General features: G+C 48.4%; 1 protein-coding gene across 4 annotated transcripts in view; it reads right to left on the bottom strand.

The window, feature by feature from the left end:
• Positions 1-1,559: 1,559 nt before the first annotated feature.
• tep1 (telomerase-associated protein 1) overlaps positions 1,560-14,243 on the bottom strand; it is a 28,257-nt gene continuing 15,573 nt past the window's right edge. For 3 of the 4 annotated variants that reach the window (XM_072711113.1, XM_023832562.2, XM_023832565.2), the window contains 28 exons: positions 13,854-14,013; positions 13,602-13,735; positions 13,389-13,477; positions 13,115-13,229; positions 12,959-13,030; positions 12,396-12,624; positions 10,883-11,003; positions 10,634-10,758; positions 10,412-10,511; positions 10,103-10,258; positions 9,675-9,887; positions 8,969-9,025; positions 8,747-8,864; positions 8,417-8,641; positions 8,134-8,288; positions 7,797-7,904; positions 7,371-7,475; positions 7,148-7,277; positions 6,913-7,004; positions 6,614-6,749; positions 6,335-6,465; positions 5,452-5,573; positions 5,218-5,355; positions 4,600-4,702; positions 4,066-4,186; positions 2,648-2,730; positions 2,428-2,532; positions 1,560-2,112 (listed from right to left, as the gene is read on the bottom strand). In XM_072711113.1, the coding sequence (XP_072567214.1) occupies positions 1,993-2,112; positions 2,428-2,532; positions 2,648-2,730; positions 4,066-4,186; positions 4,600-4,702; positions 5,218-5,355; positions 5,452-5,573; positions 6,335-6,465; positions 6,614-6,749; positions 6,913-7,004; positions 7,148-7,277; positions 7,371-7,475; positions 7,797-7,904; positions 8,134-8,288; positions 8,417-8,641; positions 8,747-8,864; positions 8,969-9,025; positions 9,675-9,887; positions 10,103-10,258; positions 10,412-10,511; positions 10,634-10,758; positions 10,883-11,003; positions 12,396-12,624; positions 12,959-13,030; positions 13,115-13,229; positions 13,389-13,477; positions 13,602-13,735; positions 13,854-14,013 (3,563 nt within the window). In that variant the 3' untranslated portion in view covers positions 1,560-1,992. The remainder of the gene's footprint in view (positions 2,113-2,427; positions 2,533-2,647; positions 2,731-4,065; positions 4,187-4,599; positions 4,703-5,217; positions 5,356-5,451; positions 5,574-6,334; positions 6,466-6,613; positions 6,750-6,912; positions 7,005-7,147; positions 7,278-7,370; positions 7,476-7,796; positions 7,905-8,133; positions 8,289-8,416; positions 8,642-8,746; positions 8,865-8,968; positions 9,026-9,674; positions 9,888-10,102; positions 10,259-10,411; positions 10,512-10,633; positions 10,759-10,882; positions 11,004-12,395; positions 12,625-12,958; positions 13,031-13,114; positions 13,230-13,388; positions 13,478-13,601; positions 13,736-13,853; positions 14,014-14,243) is intronic. The other variant, XM_023832564.2, reaches the window with a different exon arrangement.

The following is a 14,243-nucleotide window of genomic DNA, read 5'->3' as shown; positions in this document are numbered from 1 at the left end:
TAGTATTAATATTAATAATAATAATAATAATAATGTAATTATTATAAACAATAAACAATACATTAATCATCTGACTAGCTCTGTGTTCCATTCCAATGTGTTTTAAGTGGAACATTTCTAACTAATGTAAAATATAGGTGACTGATTTAAAACGTGACAAGAATAATCAGGATTAAACTACATTTAAAATCAATTAAGGGTTTTACAAATATGTGCACTCAGGAGTGCTACAGTGCAGACCAGTTAACCCTGCAAACTGAGGGCAGGGCCTACAGTTAACGAACCGGCGGGGCTCCGCAACTTTCCATGGTTTCGCCTCTGAAATAAAATCTGTACGGCTGCGTTTGGGGAGCCTGCAGGGGCTGCTGCAGGTATCCAGGGTGTGGCGGGGGACACCCCTGGGCATCCCTTGGTGGCACCCTTGGTAGTCATCCCTGTAATTACCATCACCATTATTAGAAGTAGTTTTGAAAACATTTAATCAGTGCTCCTTTGTGACCAAGAGTTTTTGAATATAAACAACCTGTGTCCCATTAATTGCACTTGGATTGGGTGGTGACATGATTCAGATTTAAAAAAAAAAACAAAAACTGGATGGGCACTCTTCTGGATTGTGATTGGCTGTCTGTGGTCTCCATGGAATGTTTGAGCGTGCAGCCATTTGCTACGTGAAAAGGAAAATTCCTTAGGCATGCAAGGTCAGGTCAGGTTGGGGAGCATGTGCTGATGCCGCGTGTTGCCGCACACACTACATGGTGAAACTCCTCAGGATCCCGGTCGGTGATCCTCCAGGTGGATACATGGTCCAGTCCCACCCTCCAGAAATGGCCATCCATCTGCCTTAGCCAGGTGTTACGTGGGCGTCCCCTTGGCCTGTTCCAGCCACTTGGGTCCTCAGCAATGAGGATCCTGTGAGCCGGATCACCCTCAGGGAAATGCTCCACATGGGCTTAGTGCCGTAACTGACGCTCCCTCACAATGCAGGTAATGCACCTCATTCAGGACTCCTCTAGCAACCGCTCATTCGACACAAAGTCGAACCAGCGGTGCCAAATGATTCTCAGAAGAGACACAGTACTGAAGGAGTCCAGTTTTCGTCTCCGCTCACTGGATAGCGTCCATGTCTCACAGCCATACAGCAAGACAGGGAGCACCAGGACTCTAAAGACTTGGACCTTCGTCCTCTTGCAAAGAGGCATGCAAGGAAATACACAAAATATCACATACAGGCGCTATTAAAAATTGGACTTAAACTTAGACAAAGTTGTTTGGAAACAAAGCAAAAGTGTTGACAAGAAAGATGCACTTGAACCAATAGACAAGAAAGAGTCTCCCTTAAAAATATATAGATGTCAAACTCAGTGCTCTAGACAAACTAGCTACACACCTTGGAGCTCCTGTATGGTGGTGCCCATACAAATGCAAAGGTGGGAAAACCATTTCAGAAAGTAACTCTTATATCGCTCCTAAAAATGTTTTCCCATGGAACCCTAAACGCTTTGGGAAATTACATATAGAACAAGGAGGCTATATTATATAATAAAAACACGTGCATGGAATTTCCTGTAACCAGTGATATTTATTTCTAATAGTGACGTAATAGCAGCACATCAAAGGCAAGATAATCTTTCTAGTTCTAGCAAAATCACATGCTTTAAAGCTCTCCAGCTTTTAAAAAAAATCTCATGTCATTCCTGGCCTTCACAAATTAAATTATTACACCAGTCAATGAAATACGTTTATTCTTACTGTCAGTGCATGCCTTAGAAATTAGATAAACATTATTGCTATTATGTGCTCTATGACTTATTAAATTTGCAAAAAATGGAGAAAATTTAAATAGATCGAGTGTTAGTTTATAATAGACAGCTTTCACTGTATATTAACTTAATTGAGAAATACATAACATACTCAAGAATAACATTGCAATTAATCCCAGCTCTTGAGTTCTCTTGGCGTGTGTGCATGCACGTGGGCGTGTGCATGTGACGGTCACTCTCCCCACGAGAGCCAGTACAGCCGGCCGTGCTCATCCCCGCAGACAAGCTCGGTGGGGTGGCAGGGATTTACCTCAAGGCTGACAATGGGACTCTTACAATCAAAGAGACCAACCTGGAAAGGGAGGGACAGGCAACAGCTATTATGGAGCGGCAGACTTCACACCAAACGGCCTCCATCGGCTGGCCGAAGAATAGTATCTCGAAGAACAGCGGCCCCAAAGATCTTTAGCATCACTGAAAATCGCAGGGCTGAATCGAAAGTATTAAGATATCAGCTATTAAATCACGTTAACTTGTTAAAAGCAGGTGTGTCCAGACTTTTGACTGGTACCGTATATCGAAATATAAAACAGCTGCAGAAGACATCAACACCAGCGGAATAGCAGGAAGCCAATAAGCCTGAGAAGAGACATATTGTCCATCGCACCTGTTTCTTGGTCTGTCGCTCCCACAGTTTGACGGTGCAGTCGGAAGATGCAGAGATGATCGTGGTGTCCGTAATTTTTAAAATGTTCACTCGGCCCCCGTGTACCTGTGGTCGTTACGTCAGGTCAGAGCACGGACACGTGTGGCTGCACATGGCGATGACACGTACACCTGCCAGCACATCCCACTGAAGCAGTGGTTTCATGCCCAGGAGTCCTTACCCGTCTCTTCTTGGTCCAGCACATTAGTCTTGGTGGCGTGTTGAACCAGATATTCCCCTTGGAGTCTCCATACACAACAAACTCTGGAAGAAGGAGAAGGGAGGTCCGGGGAAAATGGCAGGAAAAGAGTCACGACCATTAGATTAAATTGACAGTTTATCCATCCATCCATTCATCCAGTACAGGGTCATTTGGGGTGGGGCTTGCAGCACATGCCAGGGGTATCCCGGGGATGGGATAGATCAGGGGTAGCCAATCTTATCCGCAAAGGGCCGGTGTGTATGCAGGTTTTTGGGATAACCTGTAGGTCAGCTGTTCAAACCCAGGTGTGAGGACTCTTCAGCCAATCAGTCCTCTAATTAGTAATCTAATTAGGGAGTTGCAGCGAAAACCCGCATACACACCGGCCCTTTGCAGATAAGATTGGGCACCGCTGGGATAGATGCATTGGTGGGTGGGTGGATGGATGGATCCATAAGTAGGGGAGTGGATGGATGGATAGATAGACAGATGGATTTATTGGTGGATGGATGAATGAACCTTAAAATTTTATGTGGTCCTTTTCGCTGTTTTGCTGATCCTGCTGCACCAGTTTGTATCTGAGGTTGATAAAACATCGAAAAGTACTTCTGATAGCAATGGACAGAAAAAAATAAATGAAATGAAATTAAAAAGTCTTGCATATAAGCCATCAATACTGGAGTACTTTTCTCATGGCAGCTATTGTAGGGCCCTTTCTGGGCTTAAAAGGAGAACATTCGGGTTAGGAATCTATCTATGGTTCTTGGTGCTTATAAATTGTATTGTACCAGCAGAAAACATTTGGCTGAGTTTTGAAGAACCGTGAGGCTGAAGGCCAACTGAGCATGAGGCTCGACCCCTACCTCCACCTGACGCGCCTGCTGTGCGTGAGACTCGACCCCTACCTCCACCCGACGAGCGTGAGACTCGACCCCTACCTCCACCCGACAAGCGTGAGACTCGACCCCTACCTCCACCCGACGCGCCTGCTGTGCGTGAGACTCGACCCCTACCTCCACCCGACGAGCAAGAGACTTGACCCCTACCTCCATCCCACGCGCCCACTGAGCGGGAGGCTCGACCCCTACCTCCACCCGACGAGCGTGAGACTCGACCCCTACCTCCATCTGATGCACCGGCTGTGCGGGAGGCTCAACCCCTACCTCCACCCGACGAGCGTGAGACTCGACCCCTACCTCCACCCGACGAGCGTGAGACTCGACCCCTACCTCCACCCGACGCACCCGCTGAGCGTGAGACTCGACCCCTACCTCCATCCCACGCTCCCGCTGAGTGTGAGACTCGACCCCTACCTCCACCCGACGTGCCCGCTGAGCGTGAGACTCGACCCCTACCTCCACCCGACACGCCGGCTGAGCGTGAGACTCGACCCCTACCTCCATCCCACGCGCCCGCTGACATGTAAGCGCCGTCGGTGTTGGCGTCACTGGTCTCCTCATCCTCGATGTCAGTATTGGAAATAGAGCCAGAGTAGCCATCAGCGGAGGCCACGAAAAACTGGGAAAGACAGGCAACATTAAGCGGCGGCTAAATACAGAACGAGCAAAATGGAGGACACATGTAGTAGGGCTATAATGGTACACATCATTACACATTACATATTACATATTACACATTACATATTCATTGTTTACCGTTTGGTTCAGTTCGGTTTTCAGTTTTCTTGATAGATACAAAAAGGTAATAGAAATCAACTATTTCAGTCATGAACTGAAACTTATGCAGATGTTTCAGAGCTTGATTTACAGACTTGCAAAAAACTTAAGAACATAAGAAATTTACAAACGAAAGGAGGCCATTCGGCTCATCAAGCTCGTTTGGGAAGCACACGCTCATCCCTACAGTAAGCTTACAGTCACACATTTGGATGGATGAGACCAACTATATGCAAAGGAAGAGGAGGAACTTACCAAAAAGCTCAGCCCGGGGGAATTAGAACTCTCCGTCAGAATCCAGGCGCTCATCACATTGTTGGCTTTTGTACAGAGAACATGGTTGCCGTGTATCCAGCTACTGAGTACAGAAACAGTCAAGGCGGTTACTGTGAGACGTGCTATGATTCCAGGAAAAGCTGCTCTCAGTTCTGTAAGTTTATCAGTACCACCCATTAGGTTGCATAGGCAGCGCGCACCCGCACACGCACACAGTAGGTGAAGAGGCGACAAGAAGATTGATGGTTCAAAACAAAGAAGCAAAATGTTTCAGACTGTCACTATGGCTGCCAAGGAATTATTTTTGTGATCACGATCAATCTCACGTCTTGGCCTGGGTCTTCAACTGCCCCAGAATGACGGATATATTGGGAAGAGTGAGTAATTTAACAGGAGAAGCCAATGCTGGAGACAGACCAACTGTTCACTTAAATCCTGGTTTGACTGCGGTCGATACCCAGGTCTGTAGGCGCTGGGATGAGCCATGGCTGATTCTGAAGATCCGGGTATTCACCGGGCGTTGTCAGCAACCATAGGGTCTAACCATCTCCAGGGAGCTGCCTGTGGAAGTGGCCGGTGCATTTTGGGGCAGCTTACCCAAAATAGAACTGCTCCAGCGTCTCATCGCCATGGACACCATGGACACCGTCATCCAGACAGATGCACACCAGCACATCGCTGCCGAATAAACTCAGTGCAGGGCTGCTTAACTGGACAGTGGACGCCTGACACATCCTGGGTAAGAATAAGTGGAGGGGGGGGGGGTCAGAAGACAGACTTCAATGTTTGCGATCAGGCCAAACCGTGTTCCGAGTCAACCCAAAGGTTTACCTTGCCGAGCTGAGCTGGGGATTCCAGTCCACTCTCCACACAGAGACCGAGCCGTCCAGAGAGCTCACGGCAAACTTCTCCTCCGTCATGAACGTCATCGCCAGCAGCATGTGGTCCGTTACCTGATGAAGGCAGCGGGGTGAAATACAAGCGTTCAAAGAACTGAGACGTCCCTGAATGACAGAGAGCCATAAGAAGAACCGTGAAGACAAAACTGCAACAAGTCACTGTCATATATTCCGCATACAAACCAGTAAAATATACCCCAATGTAGGAAACAAAAGAGTAACTACACCTCACATAAAACATTTCCAAACATCCAGTGGGCTCACATTCACATTTATTTCCAGCATCCTGAACCCCAAGGACAGATGGGGGTAAGGGCCTTGCTGAGGTCTTAAAGTATCCCCGGGCATCTTTCGAAGGAGCAGGGGTGGTACAGTGATGCCCTGCCTAAAACTGCCTGCTGTGGCCCTATCAAATCGGGCCTCCTAATCACCCCCTGTGTCTAACTGGTGAATTCCCTCCTGCCTCTTAACCACTTTAGCTACTGTGTGATGAGTGACTGGCACAGATTGGCTGCCGTCGCATCACCCAGGTGGGGGCCACACAGTGGTGGTGGCTCAAGTGGCTCCCCATTGGTTCTGTAAACCGCTTTGAGTGTCTTGAAAAGTGTCTCATTCACTCACTCATTCACACATTCAAGGGTTCAATAGTGATACGATCACTCTGCCAGCCCTGGGATTCAAACCCATCACCTATTGTGTATAAGCACAACTACCCAACCTGCTAAGCTACACACCAGACCATGTATAAGGGACTCCGGTGACACTGCGCATGGTGAATTACTCCGAGGATGAGAGCAGTATTGCTGAAAAGTTACCCGTCTGCGGCACAGCAGAGTGTTCTCGTGCCACAGCGCCACTCTGCCGGTGTCGAAACCCAGCAACACCAGGCGACCGCAGGGGGACAGACACAGACCCACAACAGCCCCGTTCTTGTCGGCGGAGTTCTCTGCATGTAAGCAGCAAAACGCTGGACATTACCATGACGTACCACAGATGTAACAACTCACAGCTAAGGTCACAAAAAGTATGAACATCAGCCAAATGTCAGTGACTCCACTTCAAGGAAAGTGAACGATTACCAGCGTATTGCTCACCCGCTGCTATGTCCAGGGCCCAGGACCTTAGAGAACAATCTTCAGAAATGGTTAGCACTGCTTGGACCCCATCCAGCATTCTGGCTGCACCCTGAACACCTCGGCTGTGACCCGTAAGAGTGCCGTGATGTTGCACCTACCCACAGCGAAGCCATTCAGTCAGTAATCGTAGCTGTTATCACATATTCATTAATATTATACGTATCAGCAGTTAGCATGACACATGGAGGACAGAGGCAGTAATTAAAACACTGCAAGGGTCCAGACAAAGATAAACAACGCAGTACACTGGAACCTGCCTGAAAAGGCTGCCATAGTTTCACTGTCCCGTCTTCTGATGCCGTGGCAACAAGCAAATCCTCCTCCTTGACCTCGTGATCCACACCAGTATCTGTTCATCAGAGGGCGACCACAAAAATTTGTCGACCAAGTTCGATGTCGCGCAAGAAGCTGGTGCACAGTTGGTTCAAGTTAGATTTAATGACTAAGTGTTTGACACTGTGTGCACATCACTGGTGGAATGCAGTGGAATACCAGTGGAATGCAGCACGCCGCACTGATGGATTTTCGAATGGTGCGCGGGGATCCGGGTAACCTCCACCCCCGACTTCCAGTTCCACAGCAGTAGCTCGCCGCCACTGGATGCCGCCATTATGAACTGTCCCTGGAACCGGTCAAAGCCGACGCGATCAATATGGCAGCTGGCCGGCGGCGGCATGGCCTTGCACGTGGGGATGCCCTCGCGTGAGGAACTCACCACACTGCAGACCGAAGTCAGGGACACGCTCCCCAGAAATTCCCGCACTGACTGACCCCTCGTTAGGTCCCACAGACGCACCCTGCAGTCCACAGAGCAGCTCGCCTGCTCAGAAAGGGGAGAGGGTGAGAGGACTCAGCGATGTTGAGAAATGCAGCTTCAAGCCCGTGATGGTGGGATTACTGTGCCTCATTATCTGCTTCCTTATCTATCTGAATAAGCACGCGGTGGGAAATACGGTAAAACTGTCAGACGTCCAGCGCATGACGATCCCACTCACCAGGGATGGATATCTGCATCATGTTTCTTCATGTTATACTTTTATTCTAAGCACATATGCATCTGAACTGAACTGAGTAAGAGAAAAGAGGAGCCACTGGCTTGCATGAGTGAGTAGGCTGGGCCAGATCATCCATCAAACCTCACCACATGGTCCGCGGTCCAGGCACAGCCAGTGATCCAGTCCCCATGACAGTGCAGTAAGGACTGGGAGAGAGTGGGATGGGGGGAATCAACGTCCCAAACCAGGAGAGCCTGAAACAGAAAGGTACAGATCATCTTCATCATCACTATCATCATTATCACCACCACCACCATGAACATCACCATCACAGCCATCACCACCATTATCACCATCGATCACCACCATCATAACTATCACCATCACAACAATCACCAACATCATCAAGATCATCACAACCATAATCATCACCATCATCACCATCATTGCCACCATCATCATTAACAGTTTTCATCTCCATACCTGGTCTTTGCCTCCTGACAGAAGCTTATCCCCACTGGGGCTGAAGCTGAGACATGTGACCCCCCCTTGGTGCCCTCGCAGGAGAGATACAACACTGGGACTGGAGGGATTCTCAGCCAAATCGCCCAATGACCACAGAGCAATGGTGAAGTCCTCTGAGATAGGAAGAATAAATCAAAGACAGAGAGGTGTTCATTTTCATTCATTATCACTAAGCTTTGTGTGACGGGACGTCAGAGATGTTGTTGGGTTTCTTCAGTTACTGTCTGGACTGAGCCGTCACCTGAGGCAGAAGCCAGGAGGGACGGGGACTGCGCCATGGCAACGACGGCTCCCTGCTGTGTCCCAAAACAGCCTTGCAGCTCCAGACTGGCCTCCATCCGCTTCCACATCCTCATCAGTTTGTCTCCACCCCCTGTAACCAAAAGCTCCGCCTCCTTTTGGGTCCCGATCCACGCAAGGCACTGCACAGACTCGCTGAATTTCTCACTGGTCCAAAGCATCTCACCTGTATGGACGATCAGTATTATGCTACAGTTGCGGCAAAATCTGCGCTTCTGACCGATGACACTGAGAAATCCTCACTATAGGACGCACAGTGACACAAACATACCCGACTCCTCCAAAAACAACTTTAGGCCATTGCCATGGTAACCTACAGCCACATGACCCCCAGCAGCGGACAAACAAAGGGCTTGGGATTCGGACAGTGTGGAGTGATCGGAACTCGTCTGCAGGAGAAAAAGATTTATGCGGATCAGTAAACACTTCAAAAGTTTGTTATCGGTAATGGATAAGGATCAAAACTGGGACTAGAGCTGGACACGATTCCAACCTTTTCTTCTCCGAGCTGACACAGGAACCTTCCAAGAACCCCTGACCAAAGCTGGACCTGTGAGAAGCGGGAGACCGTTTAAAGGCTGCTACCTTTCCACATAGACCGCAGTAAAGAGGCTGCTACCTTTCCACATAGGCCGCAGTAAAGAGGCTGCTACCTTTCCACATAGGCCGCAGTAAAGAGGCTGCTACCTTTCCACATAGACCACAGTAAAGAGGCTGCTACCTTTCCACATAGACCGCAGTAAAGAGGCTGCTACCTTTCCACATAGACCGCAGTAAAGAGGCTGCTACCTTTCCACATAGACCACAGTAAAGAGGCTGCTACCTTTCCACATAGACCGCAGTAAAGAGGCTGCTACCTTTCCACATAGACCGCAGTAAAGAGGCTGCTACCTTTCCACATAGACCACAGTAAAGAGGCTGCTACCTTTCCACATAGGCCGCAGTAAAGAGGCTGCTACCTTTCCACATAGACCACAGTAAAGAGGCTGCTACCTTTCCACATAGACCACAGTAAAGAGGCTGCTACCTTTCCACATAGACCACAGTAAAGAGGCTGCTACCTTTCCACATAGACCACAGTAAAGAGGCTGCTACCTTTCCACATAGACCACAGTAAAGAGGCTGCTACCTTTCCACATAGACCACAGTAAAGGACACAGTTCGCCATAATTAGTTTTTCGGGTCCCCGTTTATCTCACCATGCTGTCAGCTCCCCCACTGAGCAGCATCCGCCCCTCCTGCACAAAGCTGAGCACCTCCGTCGATCCCCGGTGAGCCTGGTAGCAGCCCACACAAGCGTTGGATGGGAGGGACCACATCCGCACTTCCCCAGACAGGGATCCGGAGGAGAGGTGGGCCGTGCTGGGAGAGAAGCACAGAGTTCGCACAGACTGTTGGTGGCCGGACAGTGTCTGGAAGAAAAGCAAGAACAGAGACATGGGTTCAGGAAGAGAGAATGAATAGTACAGGTTGAGGAAGCTGAAAACAGCACAGAAAATACAACTCAGTTAACAGGGTGGCCTCACACAATTCCACTGTATATTGTACATAATAAAGTACATGTAATATGCACATGTCACAGGATGTCATATCTTATGATGCCCACCCCCCCCTCCCAAAGACTTACAGCAGTGATCTCCCCAGTGAGCCAGTTCCACAGACGCACCCCCCCATCCCAGCCCCCGACTGCCAGAATCTGTCCCTCGGAGTGGAAGGTTACACAGTTCAGCGGAGAGGGGTTTGTGAGCGTGGCAGCGAGTTTTCCTGTTTGACATGTCCACACCTGGAGCAACGCGCATTGGGACAAGGCACAAGACAAATGACTAGGAGGTTAAACATAACACTTTTGCTGTTATCTTAAAAAAGCAACTTGCAGGACATATTTTGTAAAAGAAATTTCACGGGGCATCCAAAGAACTGTTCCTGTGAGCCTAACCTTAAGGTTTAAATCCAAAGAGACTGTGGCAAAGTGTTTCTTGTCTGCACTGACATCACTTCCTGTAATCCAGTGGGAGTGTGCATCAACATGGACAACCCTTGAAAGACAAAAAGGCAGTTCAAAATATTAATTACTGCGGTAGATTACTAAACCAGAGACACAGACTGCTGGTGTTTTTGCACGCTGTTTATTCACAATTTTTCGGCTGTTCACTCCTACCTACAGCCGCTGGTAATGTCCCATATTTCTATCTGTCCATCGAAAGTGGTGGAACCCAGGAGCCTCTCATCCAGGAAGATGCAGCTGGAAATGCCATCACCACTGCTGAAAAGCCACCTCAATTCCTGTGAGCGCCATTAGGCAGGATACAGTTCAAACATGTCGTTCATCCTTCGTTTTAGACCCCCATCATTCTGCCACTGGAAGATAGGATTTGTCTGGGTGAGAGATGTGGAGTCACAGTCTTACCTGTGCTGTCTCCGAGTCAAGGACGTAGAGAGAGCCCTGTGCAGCGCCCACAGCCACGACCGTGGCGGAGGGACTCACGGCCACACAGGTGGGCTTGGACAGGAAAGTGGACAGCAGCTGACTGTGGGAATATGAGTAGAGGGAGTGTATGCATGCGTGTGTCTATGCACAAGTGTGTAAATAAGGCAGAAAGTGCTCATTATGAAAAAGCAATGATGTTAAATACACCAGAAAGTGCAAATCCTGAGTAGCAACTGAATTAATAATACCGTGATAATATTCTTCATCACCATCATCATCATCATCATCATCATCATGCAGACATATATAAGGCGTTTTCACACTGCTGGAACTTTTCTGGAACCAGAAACTTTTCCTGGAACCAGGAACTTTTGTCATATTCACACCGCAGGAACTCAACCTGATTGCAGTTCCAGAACCTTTTTTTAGTACCTACTCCAAACTCGACACTTTTCCTTGAAATATAAGCTACTGGGAACTGATATCTTGCTGACTGGTTCACCAGAAGTACCGGTGGTAACAAAATTACATGGAAGTGCACAAGAGAGCACAGATGGAGCTATTTTTGTACTTCAATTATATTTAATGCATCAATACATACATGTTTTACTCACGTTTTCGCATTTCTGCAAAATTCCATCGCAATTTCTGTTACGAACCCCAGTCTAGGGTTGGGGCGTAACAGCAACCAATATACTTTTGTGTAATATCTCTGGTGTCAGCATTGAAACTAGTCAGCACTCATTAGCGGGATAACGTTACACATTTTTTAAATTCTGTGAAATACGAAAGATCAAACAGCTGGCCACATTTACTAAGAATCATGTCGCGTGTCCATCCATGCATCACCGTAACCGCTTAATCCCAACTGGGGTTGCAGGGGGGACCGGAGCCTATCCTGGGAACAATGGTTGCAGGCGAGAACCAACCCTGGGCAGGTGCCCACACACCGCAGGGCACACACATAATTACAGGGCCAACGTGGAGTCGTCAATTAACCCATCATGTACACTTTTGGACCATGGGAGGAACCCAGAGCCCCCAGCAGAAACCCAGGCGAGCACCAGGAGGGCGTGCAAACTCCACACAGAAAAGACCCGGAACCAAACCCAGGACCTTCTCGCTGAGAGGCAGCAGCGCTAACCAGTCATACAAGTAAAATATAAATAACAGGCTGTGTCCCATTTTCATTGCGTTCAATCCCCCTGATAACTAACAAATAATTAACAAAACGGCATATTTATCCTCCGTTGTTTTGGTGTGGCCAGGTAGTTTCGTATGAAATTATATGTGAAGTTTAACCTGCAAACTTCTTGCGCCTCTCATGGCTATTTAGCATAAAGGTCCCGGTTCCTGATGTGTGGTGTGAAAGTGAGACATCAAAGTGGCCAGGAGCTACGAAAGTCCCCAGCCGAGAGGGACCAGGGACTTTTTAGGTGACTAAAACCGCTAATTACACGTGTTACATGCGCTCCGCAGTGGCGTCACTCACCTGGTCTCTCTCTGCAGATGTTCCGGTTTGTTCCGCCACCTCATCACACGCATCCCTCCGCCCGCTTGCCGACGCCCCCTTCTCAAGACGCCTTCGGCCCAAACGTTGGGAGCTCCGCCTGTCGGCTCATTTAGCGCCCCCTGCAGGAAGAGGGCCGGCCACCGGGACAGGAGGGCCGCGTTGCGCAGCAGGAAGTCGTGGCACGCTTCCAGGTTGCCAGGGACAACGGCTGCCATGGGAACCAAAAAGGTCAACTGCAGAAGGTCTTTGAAAGCAAGTTCTTCAATCTACAACTAAGAATCGGTTATGTGTTATTTGTTAAATAAGACCGTATTTATGACTTTGGTCAAATCACATTTCAGGAGCATTTCATTTCATCCAGGTAATTCCAAAGGGTTTAACAATAATAAAAGAGATGCTGATTATCAGCAAGAATCAGGTTGAGCAGAAAGCATTATAATCCGTCCACACCTTGTACAACATTTTTCAGAACTCCTGAAGCAGCAATCATGCATGAACTTTTATGCACACACATGTCTTTCTGGAGAATTAATAAAACATACCTGAGAATTCACTGTATTCACGCGACTCTGCTGTCATTTCTGAGTCACTGCCCTCACCTCCCTGCGTTAATGCTGCAGTTATATGATAATAAAGGCATGTGATTATTATCCTGGGCTGTTGTAGAAAATTCATCACGGCACAGAGGGCCTGCTCACCGAACTCTCTGTACGTCTCCAGCAGCTGGTGTAGGTGACCGTGCCGCACGTTGGCATACAGGAAGTCGAAGTTGGAGAGCAGGGACCGCAGCGCCTCCCGGTGGCCACCGCTCACCTGAAGTAGGAAGGGGAGACGCGGGACGATTAACCGGCACTCGGCGTTGGGCAAATTTTTGAGGTTTGCAGCAGCCAAGGTTGAGGTCAAGGTCAAAATGATGCAGAGGCTGAGATGTGGGATATCAAGGGTGCAAGGATGACAGGTGAGGTCACCAACCAAATGGGGAAGCAGGTGGTCAAGAGCATCCACATCACCGTACAGGAAGGTGTCCGTCCCGTGCGGGTCAGAGAGCGCCCAGAGGTGTGCTGGGAATGACAAACATCAGGAACACATCTGTATAATGGCTGTTTAATTCCGGAATGTGCGGGTAAATGTGCTAATCTAATGTGTCTAGGTTGACAGATATACTGTAACACTAAATTCCCTCACCTGCCAGTAAGCTGTGAGCTCTGGACCTGTCAACCTCTTTTGACAGAAAGAGGTCCTCGAAGGCCAATCTGATCTCCGGATTGGACAATGTGAGCCGGTCGTCTGGCCCTTGGCAGAGGGACTGGCCAATCAGACTGCAGCAGAATTAACATCAAAGCTTTCGTAAATATTAATCAATGGACACTTTGGTTACTTGACGCAATACTCCTCCGATCGACTGCTTGGATGCTGTTTGTAATCACATAGCCGTACCTCTGTAAAGTCCGGAATAGCTGAGAGAAGACGGCCATGGGCAGGGGCTGCTGTGGCTTCCTGGCCAGGTGAAGCATTCTGCCCCATGTGACCGGCTCACTTCCTGTCGACAGCTCACTGCACATGCTCAGTAGGGCATGCAGGTCTCCCTCCCTCAGGCCTGGAACAGAGCAATGAGAACCAGCCAATGAAACACTGATATTCGGATGTTCTCCTGCAAAGGACTTAGTTATAAAAAAAAAAGATCAATCAGTATGTTACTCAACTGCACTGCATGTGATTATGGGTTTGCATGCTGTGCAATTATTTTTGTGCAATATTGTTTTATTGTTCTTAACCTTTATTTATTCTATTTTGTAAAGAACACTCCTCAGTTCAATTCTACTCCTT

The sequence above is a fragment of the Paramormyrops kingsleyae genome, chromosome 4 (assembly GCF_048594095.1).
Source record: "Paramormyrops kingsleyae isolate MSU_618 chromosome 4, PKINGS_0.4, whole genome shotgun sequence".
Lineage (NCBI taxonomy): Eukaryota > Metazoa > Chordata > Actinopteri > Osteoglossiformes > Mormyridae > Paramormyrops > Paramormyrops kingsleyae.
Note: the sequence above shows the minus strand (reverse complement) of the source record. Positions and strands in the feature narration are given on the sequence as shown.